Source organism: Amborella trichopoda, chromosome 10 (genome assembly GCF_054954075.1).
Source record: "Amborella trichopoda isolate Santa Cruz 75 chromosome 10, AtrichopodaSantaCruz75HAP2 v2.0, whole genome shotgun sequence".
Lineage (NCBI taxonomy): Eukaryota > Viridiplantae > Streptophyta > Magnoliopsida > Amborellales > Amborellaceae > Amborella > Amborella trichopoda.
The window spans coordinates 26,968,181-26,990,097 of NC_142345.1; the positions used below are offsets into that span (position 1 = coordinate 26,968,181).

Genomic DNA, 21,917 nt, shown 5'->3' on the forward strand with positions numbered 1-21,917 from the left:
CTGTTTTTTAAAGCCAAACAAATCTAAAAAAAACATGCCTATGTCAACGATAAATTTGATAGCCAAACCCATGTTGCATGTTTTCTCTCTCCCCATCTGCCAACGATAAATTTTGGGTGCTTTCTCTCTCCCCATTTGCCAACGATGAATTTGATAGACAAATTGCAAAACCCAATTCGACTGCAAACCCATATGAAACATCTAATTTTACTGCTATTTTGGGAACCTTTTAAGAGAATGTTTTTTGATAAACATATATATACTGGTAACTGGAAATATTTACTAAAGCTTTGTGCTCCATCTCTCTGTTATCTATTTAATTTTAAATGTTTATGTTGCAGAGAAATAGTTGGGTGTAAAGAGAGAGTAGGAGATAGGGGATAGAAGAAAAAAATTGGGAAATACGGAAAAAGAGAGAAGATAGGGAGAGAAAAAAAAAGAGGAAATATAAGGGGAGAGAGAGGGGGGTTTGGGAGATCGAGAAGAGATTGGGACGAGAGAGAGAGAGGGGAGAGAAAATAATAGGAAATACGGAGAGGGAGAGGATTGGGAGAGAAAAATAATGAGAAATACGGAAAGAGCGAGGACTAGGAGGGAAAAAATAGTGGAGAGAGAGTGAGAGACATGGGTAGAGAAAAAGAATAAGAAATACGGAAAGAGAGTTTGGGAGAGAAAAAGAATGGGAAATACGGAAAGAGAGAGAAGACTCGGAGAGAAAAAACAGTGAATTATAGAAAAAAGAATAGGAAATACAAAATGATATAGATGACTGAGAGAAAAAAATAGTAGAATACGAAAAGATGGAGAATTGGGGGAGAAAAAAATAGGAGAATACCGAAAAAGAGAAAGGTTTAGGAGATGGGAAGAGAGAGAAGGGTTTATAAAAAATATATTTTTTAAATTTGACTGGAGAAGAGAGAAAGTGAGAGACACAAGACGAGAGAAAGACAAGTTTGGAATATACAAGTGAAGAGAGAGCAATGCTTGGGTTTAAAAAGATCATGTTTTTCTCATATTTGTTTAAGTTTAAAAATAGATTTAAAGAGGTTACGGGGTTAAAATATATATTTTAAAACAAAAGTTCATCAAGACCTATGATATTTTATGAAATCTTGAGTTTATCCATCGAGAAGATTATTTTGAAAGTTTGAATTTATCAAGAGATATAAAAGTACTTCTTTTCTTTAGAACCTCGGACTTGTTCACTGCGAGAATGTTATCCGGTCGTGCGGCGATTAACGGCTAGAGTAGCTTCTTTGAAAATAACGCAGCGGATCTATAAGGCACCGAATATTATTTGATTTTCCACCGAAGATGTTAAAGCGCAAACAAACAAATCTCTCTCGCTCTGTCTCCTCTCCCGCTAAGTTTGCGTTGCTGCCTTGAATATGGAGGGGAGCTCTTTAAATAGAAAAATTACTGGATTGTAGTATCTCTCTTTAACCAGGGAGAGTAGTTTTTTGGGAAAATAACCAGAGAGAGTAGTTCGAGAGAGAGTTTAGGCCTGCTGCTTGAGAGAGGTTTAGAGAGAGAGAGTTTTTTAGGCCCTGCTACCTACCTTGTTTGTTGCGCAGAGAGAGAGAGGGGACATGGCGAGGAGATTTCAAGGGAAAGTGGCGATCGTGACAGCATCGACTCAGGGAATAGGGTTCAGCATCGCCGAGCGCCTTGGCTTGGAAGGCGCCTCTGTTGTTGTCTCTTCTCGTAAGCATGTACGCTCCTGTTTTATGAGATCACTCTAAATTACTTCTCCATTCCTTCTGTTTGAAGTATTTCCTAAAAACACAAAATTTCGATCGTTCTATTGCTTCATTCTTGTAAATAAAAGCATGAATTCATGGGAAATTACACATTGAATTTTGCAGAAGAATGTGGAGGAGGCAGTAGGGAAGCTCAAAGCTAAAGGGATTGAAGTGCTAGGGGTTGTTTGTCATGTGTCTGATGCCAAACAGAGGAAGAATCTCATTGATCAAACCATTCAGGTAATTCCCTCTTTCTTTTCTATTTTGTTATTTTCCTTATCAATTTAAGATGATCACCGGTTTGGTTGGGAATTAGGTCTTCATGATCAGTTAAGCATTTGGTCTTAATGGTTGTGTTCGAATTGGTAATCTATCTCATGGATGTAGATTTTGCAGTTTCCTATTTGTCCATCTATAAGTACGCACACAAATTACCTTTTGTTAGTGTGGTTGATAGCTACTTGTTTTGTAGGATCAAAATGGTTAATCGTTTTTTCTTTATTGGTCCTTTATTTTTTTTCCCATCACAGTGAGGGTCAATATTTAAGCTGTTCTTTTAACAGTTCTCAATTTGTCACTCTTTTATTTTGATGACATGTCCATGGGTGTCAGATGCATTGCTTATACACATGGGTTCATCTTGATATTATTGAATCTAGAGAAATTGTAGATGGGATTGTAAGCCGGTTTTTCAGCATTGAGAGTGTGGCAGACCACCATAAGGTGCCTTTTAAAAATTGAAGCTTTTCTATCTATGTATATATATATATATATAGAAAATGATAGAGAACGCCTGCTCGCGTATGGTTGTGGAGTGCGCCCAACGGTCAAAGATGAAATGGGGCTCAACGAATGGCTTAGATTTGAACCCATTCAAACTGAGGTTAATAAATGGCATACCATTTCCCCATGGCTTTTGACAGCCTGACAGTACCGGGACTGACACCCAATACCCTCTCCCTTTTTCCTCTCTTTCTCTATATGCTTCCTCCATTCTCTCTCTCTCTCTCTTTATGCTCGCTACCATTCTCCCTTTACGCTCTCTCCATTCTCCACCATTCTCTCTCGCAACCTCTATCCTCCACGTTTCTCTCTCTATGCTATCTCCATTCTCCACCATTCTTTCACTCCCCCTACCTCTGTCCTCCACCAATATCACTCTCTCTCTATGCTATCCTCCATTCTCCACCATTCTCTCTCTCTCTCAACCTTTGTCCTCCATTTGCCTTACCTCTCTCTCGTTTTTCGTCCGCCATTCTCTAACCTCTCTCTCTCTCTCTCAATTTTTATCCACCATTCTCTAACCTCTCTCTCTCTCAAACGAGGTTCCATATCTCTCTCTATCTTTCTAGAATGGAGATAGCGTAGAGAGAGAATGGTAGAGGACAGAGGTTGAGAGAGAGAATGGTGGAGAATGGAGATAGCGTAGAGAGAGAATGGTATAGAGCATAGAGAGAGAATGGAGGATAGCATATAGAGAGAGAGGAGAGAGGGAAAGGGTGCCGGGTGTCAGTCCTTGTACTGTCAGGCTGTCAAAAGGCATGGGGAAATGGTATGCCATTTATTAACCCCAGTTTGAATGGGTTCAAATCGAGCCATTCGTTGAGCTCCATTTTATCTTGATCATTGGGTGCACTCCAAAACCATACGCGAGCGGGCATTCTCTATCATTTTCCTATATATATATATATATATTTGTTTTGTTTTGAAAGCGCAATTAGGTGTTATTTTGGTACACAACCTTTTTTGCTGCCTCTATAGAGTCATGTAATTTAGTGCCTGAGCAACAAAGGTCTCTTGCCATCAGGTACAGAAACCCACCTGAACAACGGGCTAGAATTTGATAGTATCACGACATATAGAATCGTTTACGTTAGTAAAGCATGGAAGATAAGCATGTGGTACTTTTCTCTCACACCATCAATGGACTAGATTGGTCTTAATAGCATCCCTTGCATGAGACAAGCAACTCAACCCCTTTTAAAATCCTTAATATATATCTGCATTTATTCTTTTATTTTTCGCCCATATATTTTCTTATTTGGGGAATTTTGCATTTGGTTGCAAGAGGATAGCCCCTCAAAGAAGCTTATTTATTTCTTTATTTTTCAACCATATATTTTTTTTTATTTAAGGAAGTTTGCATTTGGTATTGCAACCAAATCATAGGCATCTCAACTTAACTATGGATGATGGAATCTAATTATAAGCGGCAGAGAACAAGAGTGAATGCATATCAAAGAAATAGTGCTGGATGAAAACATGTTATGTTGGAGATCGGATTTTTTACCTATTCAATAAAATTCTCAATGATCTTATGGTATCTAAGGTAGCTCTTTAGCTATAAATTTTTTAGTACGTGCAAATGCTTGAGCCCACATGTACCATGCAGTTCATTGGTTTGATGGACTCAAAAACTTGCATGGTCGAAGTGGGCTGGAAAAGTATACAGATGGCGAGGAAGAATAAGAGGACAAGTAGGCAAACTTGCTGAAGAATCAGAAGTAGAAGGATATTGATGCAGGAAGGGAAGGTGGGAAATTAAATTCACCATTTTCCTGAACTTTAAACAAGTAAAATCAGCAATAATGGAGAAGCAATATAGCTGTAAATCAAGCTAAGAGAAGAATAACTTTCTTCTTCACAAAATAAAATTCATTTCAATAACATAAGCCTCCCAAAATTTGACATCCAACCTTTTATAAGTCTATGCCTAAAATTAATTTGAGATCTAAGTAAACATTTAAGATTGACATATGCCTAAACAATACTAAAATTTCAGATAAACCACCGTGAAGAGTAACACACGAACGGTAACGCATGAGCAGTAGCCGTGAACAATAATATGAACAGTAATGCATAAGTAGTACCCATGAATAGTAATATGAAATAAAAATAAAAATATAAGAGTAAATAAAAATAAAAAATATAAAAATATAAAAAAGACTCCCTAGGAAACTTAAAACCCATAAAAATAAATCCTAAACTAGAATTAAAATATACATCTCTTGAAATTAAACATAAATTAGAAATTAAAATAATTTTGTCCTGCATCATTCTCCTCTAGTTAGAGAAAACTTGTCATCGAGTTTTGAAGTGTGCTACGATGAATTCAGCATCAAAATCACCTTCGTCAACCTTCTTCTTCTTTATTGGCTCAAAGACTATTCGTGGTAAAAAGAAATCCTCAAGAAAACTTCATATGTGTATTGAGAAATCAATGTAAATTTATCAAGCACGAGTATCCTTGAAATTTCCTTGAAAATCATGTAAGATACTCCAAACTTAATTTTCTAGTCTTTAGAGGCTTTCTCGACATTTATTCATTACTCCCTGAATCTAGGGTTACAATTTGCAGATTCTAAGTTGACCATGCTTCCATTGCATTAGTTTGATTCCATTGCCCTAAATCTCCTAAATGTTCCACCTCTTTGATATCCTTGTATCATCATCTTTTGTTAGAGATATGTTCGATCACGAAATCTTGTTCATCAGCAAAATAAGACCTTTATTGAAGGTGAGATCTTCTGGTTCCTTATCAAAACTAGGATCACTATCAAAGATAGGACCTTCTATTGATTCATTGAATCCAATTAATGATTATATCCTTTTTGTTTTTATCAAAATTATGCTCCCGTTGATGCCATCGCACATCGAACCCATCAATGTAGTTTAGCATGCTATCAATCTATTCCCACTTAGACTTGGACTCTGATTTGTGCCATTCTCCATAAAACCCTAATGATTTGGACCTATTCCCGTAGATTCCTCTTTGTTTAGGGAATGTTGTGGCTGGCCTCACTTTGCGTAGCAATAGCTTTGTAACTCTCTCCATCAAGTTGTTGATTTCCTTGCACAGTTGGATTAGATTGGCATCCATATGGCTAGGACCTCCACGACCAACTATTGCAATATCTTACCATCATTGAACCTTGCTCTGATCCCACTTAATGCAGGAAGGGAAGGTAGGAAATTAAATCCACTCTTCTCCTGAACTTTAAACAAGTAAAATCAATGGGGAAATAACATAGGTGTAAATCAAGCCAAGAGAAGAACTGTCTTCTTTCATAAAATAAAATTTATTCCAATGATATAAGCCTCCCAAAATTTGGCATCCAACCTTTTATGAATCTATGAAACCCAAAAATTAACCCGTGATCCCAGTAAATATTTAAGACTCTAACATACCCCCAAACAATACTAAAATTCCATACATGTGAACAATACCCGTGAACAATAATATTAACATACCTGTGATGAACAATACCTGTGAACAACAACTTGAACAATACCCGTGAATAATGAATAAAAAATAAAAATATAGAAAAAACCCTAGAATACCCAGAAAACTTAAAAACCCTAAAAATAAATCGGAAAAATAGAATTAAAATATACATACCTTGAAATTAAACAGAAATTAAAAAGTAAAACACTTTTGTCTTGCATCAAGCTATTAGGCCGAAGTGGCCAAAGAGATAAAGGGAGTATTGAAGAAACAACATGGGTGGCCAACAAGGAAGAAAAGAGGCGGAAATGTGGAATAAATGACACCATAAGAATGATATACTGAAAGATGGGGAGATGTAGTGTAAATTTCAAAAAGAAATTGAAAGAATTCCAATCTTGACGTTCAAGGTTGATCCCAAGGGCGTTAAATTACTAGGACCTACTCTTCTATTTGTAGGTTTTTTATGTTCTTTACAATTTTTTTCAAAAGTTATCTGTTTCCTTTAATAGGAACTTAGGACAGAGATTGTAAATGTCTTAGGGAATTACAATGATTTTTCTTTCCAATTGATAGGATTTTGATTGCCAAATCCATTTGATTGGGATTTAGGTTCTTAGACCCCATTTAGATAGGGATTTGCTGGGATAAAATAAAAGGAGAATAGGTTGTAGAAAATGGGGAGCATTAAGATATGGGAAAAACATTAAGGGTCTCACCGAAGGTCGCGATTCCGATTCAGAATCCTAATTCCGCTAATTCCGATAAGGAATCTTCATGGAATCTGTTTTCGTAAATTGGGAATCTCAATTTCTTATTTTAGGAATCTCGATTCCAATACTTGTAGAATATCATTTCTAATATTTATTGGTTCTCGATTATGCAATTGTTGAATTTTGATTCTACATTTGTTGAATCTGGATTCCACATTTTTTCCATCAATTTAGAAACACAAACATAGGGCCATGAACTACAAAATAAACAATTTAGAACCTATGATAAGCATTAAATTAGAAACTTGATTCCAAAGATATCAAAATCTCTATTCTATATATGAAGGAATCTTATTTCCAATTGGGTTGATTGCAAATGGGTCAGAAACTTGATTCCAAAGAAGAAGGAATCTTGATGTCATATATGTAAGGATCTCGATTCCATTTGGGTTGAATCTTGATTCCTATAAAGTAGGAATCTCGTTTCCAACAGTTCCCCTTGTACAGACTTCGATGCCAAAAATAGAAATCTTCTAGCCAGTCGCAGTTCCGCGATTCAAATTCCTAAAACGATTTGGAATCTCCGGCGTTTCCAACAACTATGAGATTGGCTCCTGGGATTGTCTTTGTGTGGATGATAGCCCCCTTGAAGAGGCTTTTGACTAATAAAATATTGGATCTATTTCCATGTTTTTCATTCATGTATTTCCCATACTTCAATTATTGCCTTTAAATTTTTAGTGCTCTTGTGCCATGTATCATTTCATTTCCGAAAAATAGAATAGAAACCTTATAATGAAGGAGTAGGTATGTAGCATCAACCCCGCTTGAAATCAATCTTGTCCTCAACAATGGATCTTTCTTTTCCTTAATTTTTTTTTTTTTTTTTGACAAGGTTACATAGGAATGGAACTTGAGACATTAGGCTATGAAAACCCAGCCTCTACCATCCTGACCCAAGCCCGATTCCTTTTTTGCCCCTTAAATTTTATGCTTATGACTCCCCACCTTCCATCGTTTCCTTCTCATTGTTGGTTATTCATTTGTATCTTCCACATATCTTGTATCTTTGGTCGTCTAGGTCGTATCTTCTAGTGTACCCTTTGGTCACCACAGCTCAATTGTGGTTCCTTTCTTCATTTCTTTGGTATGTTTGGCTTACTTGCTTCCTTTTCTTCTTTTTCACCATATTTATAATCTCTGGTCCATTTTGACCAAGCAAGTTGTTGCATTGTTTGCTCCATCAAGCCAATAATGCTCATGATACATGTAGGCTTGAGCATTTGCACATTGTTACAATTTTCTGGTAACAGATAAGCATTGTTGCCTTTAGTGCTTGAATTATATATTTGATCTATGCCGGGATGTGTTTAGTTTGGTGATATTTCATTTGTTATGCTATTTTCCCCTTTCACGTTTTTCTCCATACCTTGTATCGGACTCTAAAGAGACTATACACTAACTTATAGTGTGATTATGTTACATGAATGCTTTTGATCCAACACCTTTGATCATGGTTGTTTCCCCATATCACAGGCAATATCTCTCTTGTAAAAGTGAGTAGACAGGATCTGCCCCTTGGGATGAATTTTTGAACTAACAGTGCTCTAGGGTGCTAAGAGTTAAAATACAACAGTAAATTGAGGAGAAAAAGGAATGAGAAAGATGAAGAGATCAAGTGCCAGTTAGAGTGAAATGAGTAAGGAAGAGGACATTTAGAGAGGAAGAAAGAGGGGGTGATGTTAGGTCATACTGACCTCCACCTCTCATATATTTATATTTATATTTATATTAGTTATAAAAGATTTACTTGCTGTACAAGATGTGGGACAAATATGTCCTTACAGACTAAAATATAATATAATGCTGACTAAGATTTCAATAATCATATAATATAATGCTGACTAAGACTTCAATAATCATTCTCACAGCAGTAACAAGACCTGTGTATGTTGGTGGATAATTTTCTGAGACCAGAACACCAATTAATTCAGACCTGGCCTATCCATCGCCATTTGTGGCTTTAAATAAAGTGGAAGGGCTTACGATTCAGCTCTTCAAATGATATAATCCCCCAAATTATGGCTCTCTAGATAATATAAGTTCCTAAGTTGTAGAGGATGGTGGGGGCCATTAGGATGCAAATAGGCTTGGTCAGCACATAGTGTTATGGGCCAAGCTCAACATGACCTTAGGTTGGGCATAACTAAATGGTATGTCAGGCAGGGCTAGGCCAAACCCACCCAAACTCATTTAGATTGGGCTTAGGTATGTAATACTAACAAGAAGGATCTAATTTGCTTGGCCAGCCTGTACTGGGCTTGAGCGCTTGGGCCTCCACGGATTGGATTTCAGCCTCCTATATGACAGGGGGCTCAAGTAGACCCTTGGCCCAGGGCAGCCTGTTCCTTTTCATGCCTAAGGGCACGAATAATATTTGATAGGATGGACAAACATGTAGATATTTTGTCTCTCCTCAGTAAGGAACTACCATGGTCACCTTTTTTTAGATAACATGGAACTGTCTTGCTCATAAATGCTATCCCTCACACAAACGCCAATCAACGACACACTTCTAGTACCAATGGTACATAAGTATTGATACAAGTGTTAAGAGTCCAACATGTGTCCAAGTTGATGAGTGCTTTGGCCTAGAAAGAAAATATGGCAAGACACATGCTCAGTTGTATTATTGGAAATGAAAATATTATGTTTCTATGTCAAATATAGCATAATTTGAATTTTTTTATTTGTGCAAGCACTTGGTGTGGTTGAGTTCCACAAGGGTCTTTTTGCTTTGTATTGAAACCAGTGCCTAGACATATCAACATGTCTGTAATTGTTGACACATGTCGACAGTGACATCGGCCCCCCTAGTGGAGTGTCAAGTTGGCATTGATAAATTCCCTAGTTGAGTCTGATTTGGCCTACTTTACATTGGAGTGGTTGTCAAGCATTCTTGACTTGCTTTGAAGCACTTAAGATTCATATGGATGATTCAGTCATGAGGTTTACTAATTTCTATAATTGAGTTGGATGGGTTTGAGCCCTTTCTTGCATTCCCCACTTTCATGGCATCAAAAGCTGGGATGGTATATTCCTTGGTGGGTATTTTCTCTTATGAAATAGGTACAACTGGAAAATAGGAAATTGATTACACATGTAAAATTTATTTCTTCTTGAATGACTCTAATTTTGATATTTTTGGTTTTCATTCTTTTATTCTTCCTCTATAATTCTTCCTAGTGATTCTTTAAACTATGTTTTGATTACCCTTTTAGAGCAGCATGACACATATTTCAAGCTTAGCCGACCCCAATTAGTTGGGAAAAGGCTTTTGACGGTGATAATGACGACACATATTTCAAGGTTCTTTGTTTTTTGGAAGTTTTCTTTTCTTTTTTCTTTTTTCTTTTTTTTTTTTAAGTTTTGTGTTTTATCCCAGTTCTTGCAAACAACTTTGCAGTTATTTCAAGTTCCCTAGAAGTAGAGGATGGTTGGAGAGTGAATGATATTCGACAAGATGGAAAATGCGATTTGGAAGCAATTTGAGCAATGGGCCTGTTGAAATGGTTTATGGCATGGGAGCACTAAACAATATCCATGAAATTGTATGAGATATGCAATTGGCAAATCCTTAAAATCATGAATAAAATGTGTAGGACTATAATATTCATGTAACAATCTTGCAAAATGGGTTGTAACCGCCATGTAACAGTCTTACATAATGCGTTGTAACAGACATATGACAATCTTGCATAATGCACAGTAACAGCCATGTAACAATCTTTGCATAATAGGCTGTCACAACCATATAATAATTTTGCATAATGGGCCGTAACGGCCATGCGACAGTCATGCATAATGGGCTGTTACTTCCATAGGGATTTGTATATATATAGGGCACATTGCCCCACGATTTGTATAGAGTAAAAAAGACATTTATACTTTCGTTATATTATGCTTGAATTTACTTTGTCTCTTTGCTCTCTCAATCTTAACATGGTATCATATAAAAAAACTTGAGTTAAAGGGGCTGCTCGTCTAGATGAGGAGGAGGTCGACTTGGAGGAACGTAGTAGGATGAATTTTGTGTTAAAGGGGCTGCTCACCTATTAGCTCTTTTCCATCCTTCCCCCTTCCGGCTCTAACCTCTTCCTCCTAGTATCATCAATCGTACGTTCCTCTGTTGAAATCTTCCCTTCTTCTAGGGTTCCTTGTTGGGGTGGGGGGAGAAGGTGTTTCACCAGCACCTTTTCTGTTTCATAGGTTCTTAGCAATCAACACTTCGAAATTGATGAGCTCTATGCCTTTTGTTGGCTCTCTTGTGATGGAAACAATCACTGGTAATAAAACCCAAATAGGACAACTTACCCCCCAAAAAAAATAGGACCGCTAGAAATAACCTTTGGGACAAATTCCAAACTAGAAACATCACTAAATATTGTTGGGTTTATTTTGTTTGGTCTCATACGACTGGTATGGCATTTACTTGGCAATTATTGACGTCAACAACAACTTTTCCCCTCATGGAAATGCCAAATGTTATTTGCTATTTTTACATCATGATCATCATCAAAGCCTTTTCTCAATTAATTAGGGTCGGCTATACGAATCTTGGTCCGCCATTCGTATTTGTTATTCTTATAATCTTTTATTTTCATTATGCCTAGCTGCAAAGGAAATACAACTGCAACTCAAAGAAGATAAATTAATCACATGGACCTTGTGAGGGCATACGGTGACATCTTATGAGTCACTTTTTGTGTTAATTCAGTATTCATCTACTCCTTGATATCCAGAACGATGCCGGCAGCAAAGTCATTACAATCTGCTCATCAAAAAAAAGAAGAAATGTTAGGTCCATTCTGTTTCATTGTTTCGTCACACCTTCTCATCCATATATTATATATGTATTTTATTCTCTCTCTCTCTCTCTCAACGTGTTTGTATGGTCTTGTGAGAAATGGAAGAAGGTACGTGTGGTGGTGTATATTGATTTTAATGATGTTTTTCATATTGTCAATTGATTAATCAACTTGCTCATTTCCATGGAAATAAAAGAGAGAAGGAAAAGCTTCTTCAAAACGCAAACCATGGTTTTCGTATGAAATTAGTGAAGTTGCATATTTCAACAACAATTCTAAATTTCTATGAATTTCTTTTAGTGCTTTGTCTTTAGCTGCTTAGAAAAACTAGATATTTTATGTACTGTGTATGAATAGAGTTTTTTAATTAATCTTACGAGCATTTTCAATATTTTCATAATCCATATATTTTAAAGAGAATAAATAGGAGTGCAACTTTTAAATAAGTCATACTCTTTTTCCTTCTCATTTTCTAAAATCTCTCTCCCGTCCCAACTCTCACCCCTCCCCCCTTCCCCCCCCCCCCCCCCCCCCTTTTTCCCCTTTTCTCTTGGAATCATTGACAGCTTGCCAAAAAAGTTCATGTCTATCTCCCCTTAGTCACTACTCTCTTTATTATCCCAGTGTTTAGTAAAAATAACTTGAGAAGAACTAGGAGTGAGAGAACTGAATGTATTTAGCTAACGAAAAATGGAAAGTTCAGAAGTTTTAGGACATCAAATATGCTTTTATCAAAGTTGTCAAGTTAAAATCCAAGGTTCCACCACAATAGAGCTTGTCAAATATTTAAAAACTTTTTCTGTATTTTCTCAAATGCATCCTGTGATACACATTTCGATTGCTAGTATCTCTATACCACAGTGTCCTAAAATTCTGTAACTGGTGCATGTGATGCAGAAATATGGAGCTATAGATATAGTGGTATCCAATGCAGCTGCCAATCCTTCTGTCCAGCCCATTTTGGAAACATCAGAATCTGTTCTTGATAAACTTTGGGACATCAATGTAAAGGCCTCTATCCTCATTCTTCAGGTAATCTTGACATGAATTTCATGTTTCTATATGCAATGCGTTTTCCATAAGCTGAGATTGGAAAGTTCCCATATAATAGTGTGATATTCTCCACAGGCTGCTGCACCTCACATGCATGATGGATCATCTGTTGTCTTGATTACTTCTATTGCTGCCTATAACCCACCCCGGGCAATGTCCATGTATGGAGTCACAAAAACAGCACTTCTTGGTCTTACAAAGGTATGTTACTTACATGGAATAAATAATGGATTTCTATGCTTTTACGTCGTTCTTTTGCTTTTTCTTTTTTTGGCACATTCATTTGACCTTTTTCTTTGTTCCTGTTTAACTTTTGAAACTTTGGAAACAAGGACTTGCATCTAACATTTCTCACTGCTAGAATGATGGGGCCCACATCTCATACTATTATTCCTTGTGTTACTCTCTGTCAGATTACCTCTGACTTCCCGCTTTATGGAGTTACTTTGATGATGGTACATATTGAAAAAATGATAATATTCTAGTGGTTTCTCTAAGTTGCAATGATGCAAACTTTAGAGGGACACTTCTAGTAAATAGTTGGCATTCGACTTCAATACATATATGTATCATTTAACATGATCACTTTTGAACTAGAACAACTGAAATCATGTTGTAGAATATTGTAGAGGGCAGTGTCCTTTTTGAAACTCTTTTGACATTCTAGAATATTGTTTCTGTTTGGTGGAAGTTGGGATACACTTTATTTTTACAAAGAGATGAAGAAATATGCTAAACAGTAATTTCTTCAATGTCGTTTCTTTTAGGCTCTTGCATCTGAAATGGCCCCTAATACGAGAGTCAATGCTGTAGCTCCTGGATTTGTACCAACGCACTTTGCACAGTTCATTACAGAAAATCAATCTGCTGTATGTATCCTGGACTTTCAGTCGTTCTATATTTTGCTTTTGGGTGGGCTGATGGTTGCATTGTTACAATAATCTGTTGGATAGTTTGGCGGTTTCATTATTTTATGTAAATAATAATTGTTTTGGATGTTTAGATGGTTTTGGATATTTCTAATGGAAAAGTTTAATATCATCCAATGGACTATGAAAAAAAAATAGTCCATTGGGTCATCGCCGGCTATTGAAATTATGGATTGTGACAAAGAGTGAGTGGGACTCAGCTTTGTGCTCATTATGTGTTCTGTTTGGTCGTACTCTCTCCACATTGCCATGTGTAACTCAGATGTGCAGCAGTGACTCAATGGGCTATAATTTTTCCATAGTCCATCTGAATATTGCATATTTTACCTTTTGTAGAACAATATCAGCTTTGCTTAATGCTTTATTATCATTGTTCTTTTTATTCCACAGTAATATTTGGTTTCTGGTGAAAGTTCGTTTAATAAATGGAAAAAGTTTATATAAGGATGCAAACTTACCTCTACAGCTACGGATGCACCTAAAAAATCCATCGGAAAAGATAGTTTTAATGTTGAAAAACCCTTTGATTGATCATCTTGAGATCGAGATGTATGACTATGAAAAATAAAAAGATTTGAAGTCTCAGAAATAGTGCATTTTACAACATATTATCTACACCGTCCATTTTCAAGATTTTCATATGTTTATAGATCTACTTGATTTTAACTATTTTTTAAATTTAAAATTTTATAATTAGATATAGAAATAGATTTTGAGATGATCCTAAGAACATTCTACATCCAAATTATATACCATGATAAAATTTGAGGGTTCACCTTACCTCTACAGCTACGGATGCATCCGTACGCTAACTGCACCCTTAATAAATTATTCTATTTGTCTTTATATTATAAAAGAGATTGACAAAGCAGTAATAACATGGTACCATGAAGAGGTTCTAAAAGTTCTTTTTTCACTTATAAGTTTAGGAAACTTGGAAGGCTTTTGAGATACTTGTTATTTGTGTCACCTTTGACGTGGAGATCGGTTTGATGAGATTGGAAACCCGAGAGAAGATCTAATATTGACTTTATGCAATTAAGCCACCCCCTATGGGCATATGTTGAAAGAGAAGGTGGTTTCTAGGATGTGGTGGGAATTGGATGATTCAATGTAGGTATTGCAAAGACAAATTTAGGTTTTTGTGATTCCCTTGTATCCATGCAGCATAGGTTTTTATGATTCCCTTGTAACTAATTTTGGCAGGGTCTTCCCTTGACCGAAGTCAAACTTCAATAAATATATCTTAGGAATATTCTTTAGTCCAGTTGAATCTTGAGGGTTTTGGTGTGGTTTCGGAATTGTAGAGAGAGAGATTTAGAATTAAATACAACAGAATATACAAGGGACCTGGAAGCACGAGATGTCTTGCTTTCTTCAAAGTGTTAAACATCCCCAACACGGAGAAGCTTCCATGATGAAGTCGGTCTCAGCGAGCACACTCCCAAGATACAACCAGCCCAATAAGAACGATTGCAAGATCTCAAATTGCACTCTTCATAATATTCTAAACTCACAAACATTCTTTGAATTTTGTAGTCAAATCTGTAGGAATTCAACACACTTTGATTTGACACTAATTTTGCAAAAAATCGATTTATAAATCTCAAAATATTTGAAAGAAGTTTACCTCTTTCAGGAAATTTGAGATAAAATTCACCATTTCCTTCTTTCTTTAAGAAGGAAGAGGGTCGTCATATGTGTGTGTGTGTGTGTGTGTGTGTGAGAGAGAGAGAGAGAGAGAGAGAGAGAGAGAGAGAGAGAAACACCTAAAAACGCCCACGAGTAAATTTATACAGTTTTTTGCCCATGGCTCATCACTATCCGAAGTCCATCAAACGGTCACGATTGTCTGATAGCATTCAAATTTTATTATTTTTCTTACACATTAGATGAACCTCAAATTTTGTGGGTTGTGACCGAACTGGCAGGAGCCAGTAGAGTGGTCGATCTAGTTGATCGAGTGTATGAAGATTTGAGCCATCAAAAAGATGGATCGATCTAGTTGATCGAGCATATGAAGTTACGAGGAATCAAAGAGAGTGATCGAGCTAAGGCAGGGTGAGTAAAGGAAAGGAAAGCGAGCAACAACAAAAGAGATAAGCGAGTTGAACTCCATGCAGGGACGAATCGAGGAAAGGAAAGTGAGCTTCTACCGAATAGAAGGCGAGCTGAACTCAAGGCAAGAGCGTGCAAAGGAAAGGCAAGCAGCAAGCGAGGCCTGAGCTTGCTACTGATACACCTACCCGCGCGTCTCTCTCTCGCTTGACTTGCACGTGGCACATGCAGCTCGACTTTGCACTTGCCTTTCCTTGCTCTTGCCGCCCCTCGTATTCACTGATCATCTCACCCTATGGTCGACATTCCATTCCCCTTAGTCGTTGGTGCTCATTCTATTTTGTTTTGAAGGGGTTGGGTCTCCCGAAAACGGTAAATATGGGTGGCCCCCCCGGTGTCTCAGTTTGAGGCATGCCTGAATAAAATATAAAAATAATTTGAATAAGAAAATGACCAAATCACCCCTATGAATATTTCAGGGGTATTCTAATCCATTTTATTTTTTGATAATTAATTTTTTATTCTTTTTTGTTTGTGCGAGGTGGTTAAATGTATACCCAACTGAAATTTTGGATAAATCCAATTTGCAGAAAAATATTAAAATTCATTTGAATAAATCCGATTTATAGAAAATATTAAAATTCAATCAATAATGGATAAATTATATTTCTCTGATAGACTTTGGATGGTGATGAGCCATGAGCAAAGTACTGTTGGAATTCACTTATAGATGTTTGTAAGCATTATCATATATATAATTCAAGGGAGTGATTTCATGTGCTTGTCTTCTAGTAATATAATGAAACGCACAATTAAAAATCATTTTTGGATCACCTATTTGACCCAAATTTTTGAACATATACTCAGTTCACTATGATGAACAATTTCAAAAACACAAAATTTGAAAACACAATAAAAATTGCTTTTCTTTTAACCCAATGAACATAGGCCATTCATTTGTGGGATGATTAGATCTAAGCCTTAGAGGTAGACGTTTTTATCCTAATTTTTGTTGATAGCGTTATAGACATTAGATGAAAACTTCTAAAAACAAAATATTAAAAAAATAATAATTTTGAGTTCTTAAAGGCAGATCTTAATATATACCAAATAGGTGGTCTAGATTTTGGATAGGGACTCATTTATGTGGGCTTGTGGTCTTTAAAGCCCGTGAGAGTATCTAAATAAATAATTATAGTGGATTATACACTTCAGTGGGAGTATGTGTGTTTGGTTGACCGACCTAGTAAATCACACACTTACAGATATTCTTCAGCCAAGTGAGCTAGCATTGTAGCACCAGCTTCTTCATGATCATGGAGAGGATAAAGTGTAATAAGCAAACGAAAACTTTCATGTGCTGTTTAGGAGTGGACCTTCCCAGTTTTGTGATTGGCCTTTGCCCATATCAAAGCTGGTTGCTTTTGGAGTGAAACCCAGTCCAAGAAGGGAGTGAACATCAGTTGAGAAATTGTCCTTACCATGGGAAGAACTAGTTTCTTGTTAGAGGTCTAGACTCAGGGTTCATGCCACCACCACTTTGGCATGATGGTGACTCCTTCGGTGGGAAGGAGGAAGGTATCGACTTTGAGGGTCAAATTTCTCAATCTTAGCATGACTCAAAATTGTTATTTGTTTTGGTTCAAACTAAAGCTTCAATAGAATTAAGCATATATACGAATTGCCCATCTTAACAAGGTGGTTTTAAGCACGTCTTCTTTAGATTTATACATAAGTTAACCAATTGAGGTGCATTGTTGAGAACTAATCTTTTGAAAGAGTTGGGTTGTAGTGAAAACCAGTAACTGGACAGTGTCAATGACCAGAAAGGAGATGGATGGCAATTCTTCCCTTCTTCAACACTAGGAGGGAGAGCTTTCACTTTACAAAGTTTGGGAGAATAGGACTACTACCTGTACTAGCCATGGAAGCTCTAATGGAAGCACAAAAGGGGATAAAGGAAGGACATGTGCTTCAAGCTCAAGTTTTGTTTCTTAAGCCCGATGAGGGAATCTAAACCATATTCCTTTATGACATACAAACTTATTGGGACACTCTCCAAAAAAATTCAGATCTTCTATGTGTGTCTTAGTATGCATGTGCAATGAAGAGTTTGCCATGATTTATTGGGCACAAAGATTTGTATGCTTGATAAGGTCTTTTTTATGGAAAATATTAACTGTTGTATTAAGTAAAAAGTTACATAAACGCTCTACATCCAAAAAAATAGACATACAAAACAGTGAACAATGCGGGACTCTAGTGCTGGAAAAAATGCCCGAGTTCCCTGGGGATTCTGTTGTGAGACACCCTCCTTGGCAAGGGTGTCTGCTGCATCATTTGCTTCTCTCCAAGTATGTCTCCAAACCACTAGCAGATGTCTAGCCAGGTGAAAGATCTCTTCAAAGATGTGGTCTAGGCGCCAAGGACACGGGGAGGATTTGGAAGCCCAGGCTATGAAAATCTTGGAATCTCCTTCCACAATCAAGGTGGGGCCCCAAGCAGGGTTGAAGTGGCATAGCCCTTCAAGAAGGGCAAAGGACCCAAATCCCCCCGAGGCCCCTAGCCTCTAACGCCTCCCATTGATGTGGTCTTGATCCCCACACTTGGCAGATCAGAGGGAGGGAGGGAGAAGAGAGCTTAGTTTCTATGAAAGCCAACACCACAAGCTGCTGTTTTAGGCAGAAGTCGCGAACAGTTCTTCACTTGACAGGGTCCCCCAGGCCCTGGATATTCTAAATGATAAGTTTCATAGAGATGAGGGTGGCGAGGAGGAGCTCGCCTAGACGAGCATCTAGATGACTTACCCGTCATGGGGGCCTGGTGAGAAGAGGCCGAGGAGGTGGCTGGAGGGTTCCTGTTGTAATTGATCTCAGATGAGTCTATTGAGTTCCCTGCGACCTCTGTCCTTTGTGGTATTGCTGGTTTCAATATTAGGCCCTAGGAGTGCAGCTAAGCCCTCTTATGTCCATCATACTCAAATCTTATGACCTTTAGCACTTGGTGAACGTTGCCAAAGAGGGGGTAGAGGAAGGTTGGGGCGGGGGGGGAGACTGGGCATGGGAATGGGGACCAAGGATATCAGTGAGGTCTCCCTAAAAAGGAAGGGGAAAATGGGGGCAGAATGAGGGATTGGGTGGGACGAATCCTCAAGGAAGCGAGGAAGTACCCGAGGAGGAGCGATTAGAGGGGAGCGAAGAAGTGGTGGGATAAAGGCGAGGGAGGGCATAGCTGGGGGAGTTTGGAAGAGGGCCAGAGTCACCGAGATTCGAGGCACGGTTGCGGCGAGCGCCTGGGATGGAGCAGTTGAGGATAAGGGAGGAGGGGTTCTCTACAAAATTTGGAAGATTAGATCCATGCATACTATTTCCAGGAAATGCATGTAAAATAGATAACACACCCAGTCTAGAGCATGAATCTATCTCTGCATGTACTCCTCTAAAAGATGCCAAATTTGGAGTGTGCAAACCTATCCTCCCCTGCACTCTATCGGAATATGCTACTGCTGTGGTATACTGGAAATTTGTGCGTGTACTCCCATAATTTGCTCTCACACCAGAGCATATAAAACAACTCCCATATGCATACGGCTGGTTAGTATGCTGACTGAAATTTTTATAAAAAAGAAAGGAAGAGTGAAAATCATGATACAAATGAACAAATTAGCCCTAATGGCTGTTTTATTAGCTGATTGAACGGTAATGCCAAGAATTACTAGTAATATCCTCAACTCAATAGAGCTTTACTCAAATTGAAGAACCCAGTCAAGGTTGAACTTGAGCAATTCCATTTGAGGTCAAAAACCTAACTCTTTTCCTTTTAAAAGTTATCCTAGCAACAGCCATAATTTTCTACTGGTTTCTAAGATTTTATTTGTTCTCTTTTGAATTTGTCTAAAAATGTTTGCCAAATCAATGTGGTGGGGATTTACCAGGAAATTGATAATTTCCATGAGCGACTTCATACGGGTGATCAAATCTATCCCCACATGCTATTTCTTCTACATCTCATGCTCTCCAAATTTCATTGGCATGATGGTCATATTCTTTCCTTGTTTACAATCATATCATCCACCATTGCAATACCCCTACTTGGGGCTATTTTGAATGTCAAATAATAAAATCTTACTGTTAAAAAAACTTGCAATTTTTCAGACAAAGATTGAGAAATTTTGGATTTGTTTTCTAGTACTGCAAAGTTGTTTAGGTGCTCTAGAGGAGTCTTCTCTGTATCATCCTGTTTTCCTATTGGGCAGAGATAAAGCCCCACTCTCTTTCTCTCTCTCTCTCTCTTTCCCCATGAAAATGCAATCTCCTATTCAAACCCAAAAGTGTCCAGGATAAACTATTCACAAAAGGAAAAAAGTAAAAGGAAGAAGCAGCTTAGATCATCCATGAAAGCCATTCAAATAAGTGAAAAGAAACAAATTCTCATTAATATATTGGTGCAACAGTGGGATAGCTATTGGCTTAGGTGACACAACAGGGCTCGAATGTGGGTGAAGGGCAAAAACCGCCTATGAAGCAAGCAGCTTCTTCCTTAAATGAAATCGAGGCCCAAAAACCCTAACTTAGTCTTCAACCCTTTGCTGCCATTGTTATTATTGTTAAGATTATTGTTTTTATTCATCTGAATCCTGAGATTGACACCATTGATGGAGGAGCCAAGCGCTAGTTTTGATTGGAAAAAGAGTTCTAGTTTAGAATTTAGATGCACGAAAAAGCTTGTGCTCTCCTAGCTTTGATAAAGCCTCTGCTTTCAGGTATTTATGGTGCCTCTCCTCACTCTTGGTGTAGTCCTCCATTTCCCAAGCATTTGTGAAATCTGCACTTCTTTGGGGGAGAGAAGGGGTGGCTTTTAGAGATGGTAATCACATGGGGGGAAGGGGGGGGGGGGGGTGGAGAGAGAGAGAGAGAGGTATTTGATGATGTGTATAGTTTATGGAGATGGTGGTTTCAGCATGAGAGAAGGGTTGGATTTTGGTTTCTCATCTTCATTTTCTATGAAATCCTCTTTAAGATTTCTCCTGATCTGCTCGTCTATATTGTCATCTCCACCCCCTCTTACTTCATTATCTCCCTCCTCTACCTTCCTCTCTCTCTTCAGAGATACCATGTTGGGCCTTCTCTTCTTCAACCCCATGAGTTCAGTGGCGATCAGAAAGAAGAAAGTTTGGGTGGGCAGGGGAGAAGAGAGAGAGAGCATCATGTGTGTTGGGTTTGAGGAGAAGCGAAACTGCACATACGAAAAAATTGTCTGATCTGAAATTTTTCAGATGGGTTTTTAGCCTAGGTGGCAGAGTTTTTAAGCTTAAAATCTAATAATCTTGATGTTGTCCAAATTGCAACCCAAATTTTAGATGGTGATCCAAAAATATGCTAAATTTGGGTGCATCCAAACTAGCCTTCACCTAAATCAGAGGATATTCTTTTCTTCGTTTAATGTTTAAATCACAGGAATATTCTTCATTCCTCATTTTCTGCCTCTTCATATTATAGCTAAAAGAGGAAAAAAGTATGCCCCAAGTCGACTTAATCAGCCTTGCATGAATGAACATCATGGCATATGACGATCTTAACCGTGCTTTCCTTGCATTGCCATTCTTTCTTGATGACATCCCCCCATCTTGATTGGACTTGATGATGGCATTTAGTTACAGTTGTAACTTGACGTTCATTTTCCTTCAATGTTTGATAGTGCTTGAATTCTGATTTTTAGCATGGTGGATGTGCAGAGGAAGGAAGTTGAAGCTCACAGCTTGCTTGGGAGGTTGGGCACAACAGATGATATGGCAAGCGCAGTTGCCTTCCTTGCATCTGATGATGCTTCATATATAACTGGAGAGACCCTTGTTGTTGCAGGGGGTACGCAATCGAGGCTTTGAGTTTTGTTGTATTAGTTGGAGAAGGCTTTCTTTAACATTGTTTTCATCAGTTAGCTTTCCTAAAGATAGCTATAGCTTTCAGCTACAAGCATACTGCCCTTTCTTCAGAAGACTTACAAGCATGAGTTGGCGGCTGAGCATACTGTTCAACTTGAACGCAATGCTCCTTAATTTTCTTCTAAATTAATTAGTCGTCAATGTTTCAAAGGAGCAGGTTCTTCCAAAATAATTATTCAGGTGTAATGGGATAGCCCGGCCCATTTGCTTAAAGAAATTACATTGCTTTTAATCAAGCCTGTGGAGTAAAAATAATTATAACACTGTAAATCCCTCTCTCTGGTATGTTAACAATGGTAATGGACGGTGAGACATCATGTTGAGGCATTCCATCCCCTAACTGCCGATGCTCCAACCTTATTCCCAAATTTGGAAAAGCCTCGATCTT

At 37.8% G+C, this 21,917-nt stretch overlaps 1 protein-coding gene across 2 annotated transcripts; it reads left to right on the plus strand.

The window, feature by feature from the left end:
* The first annotated feature begins 1,390 nt into the window (after window positions 1–1,390).
* IBR1 (indole-3-butyric acid response 1) lies at window positions 1,391–21,799 on the plus strand. 2 transcript variants are annotated; one of them, XM_006829457.4, is made up of 6 exons: window positions 1,391–1,712; window positions 1,866–1,982; window positions 12,446–12,580; window positions 12,677–12,802; window positions 13,369–13,470; window positions 21,323–21,799. In XM_006829457.4, exons 1-6 carry the CDS (start codon window positions 1,590–1,592, stop codon window positions 21,470–21,472), a joined length of 753 nt encoding a protein of 250 aa, XP_006829520.1. In that variant the 5' UTR covers window positions 1,391–1,589; the 3' UTR covers window positions 21,473–21,799. The 2 variants fall into 2 exon arrangements, with proteins under 2 accessions (XP_006829520.1, XP_088705633.1); XM_088849507.1 differs by lacking the exon at window positions 13,369–13,470.
* The last annotated feature ends 118 nt before the right edge of the window (window positions 21,800–21,917 follow it).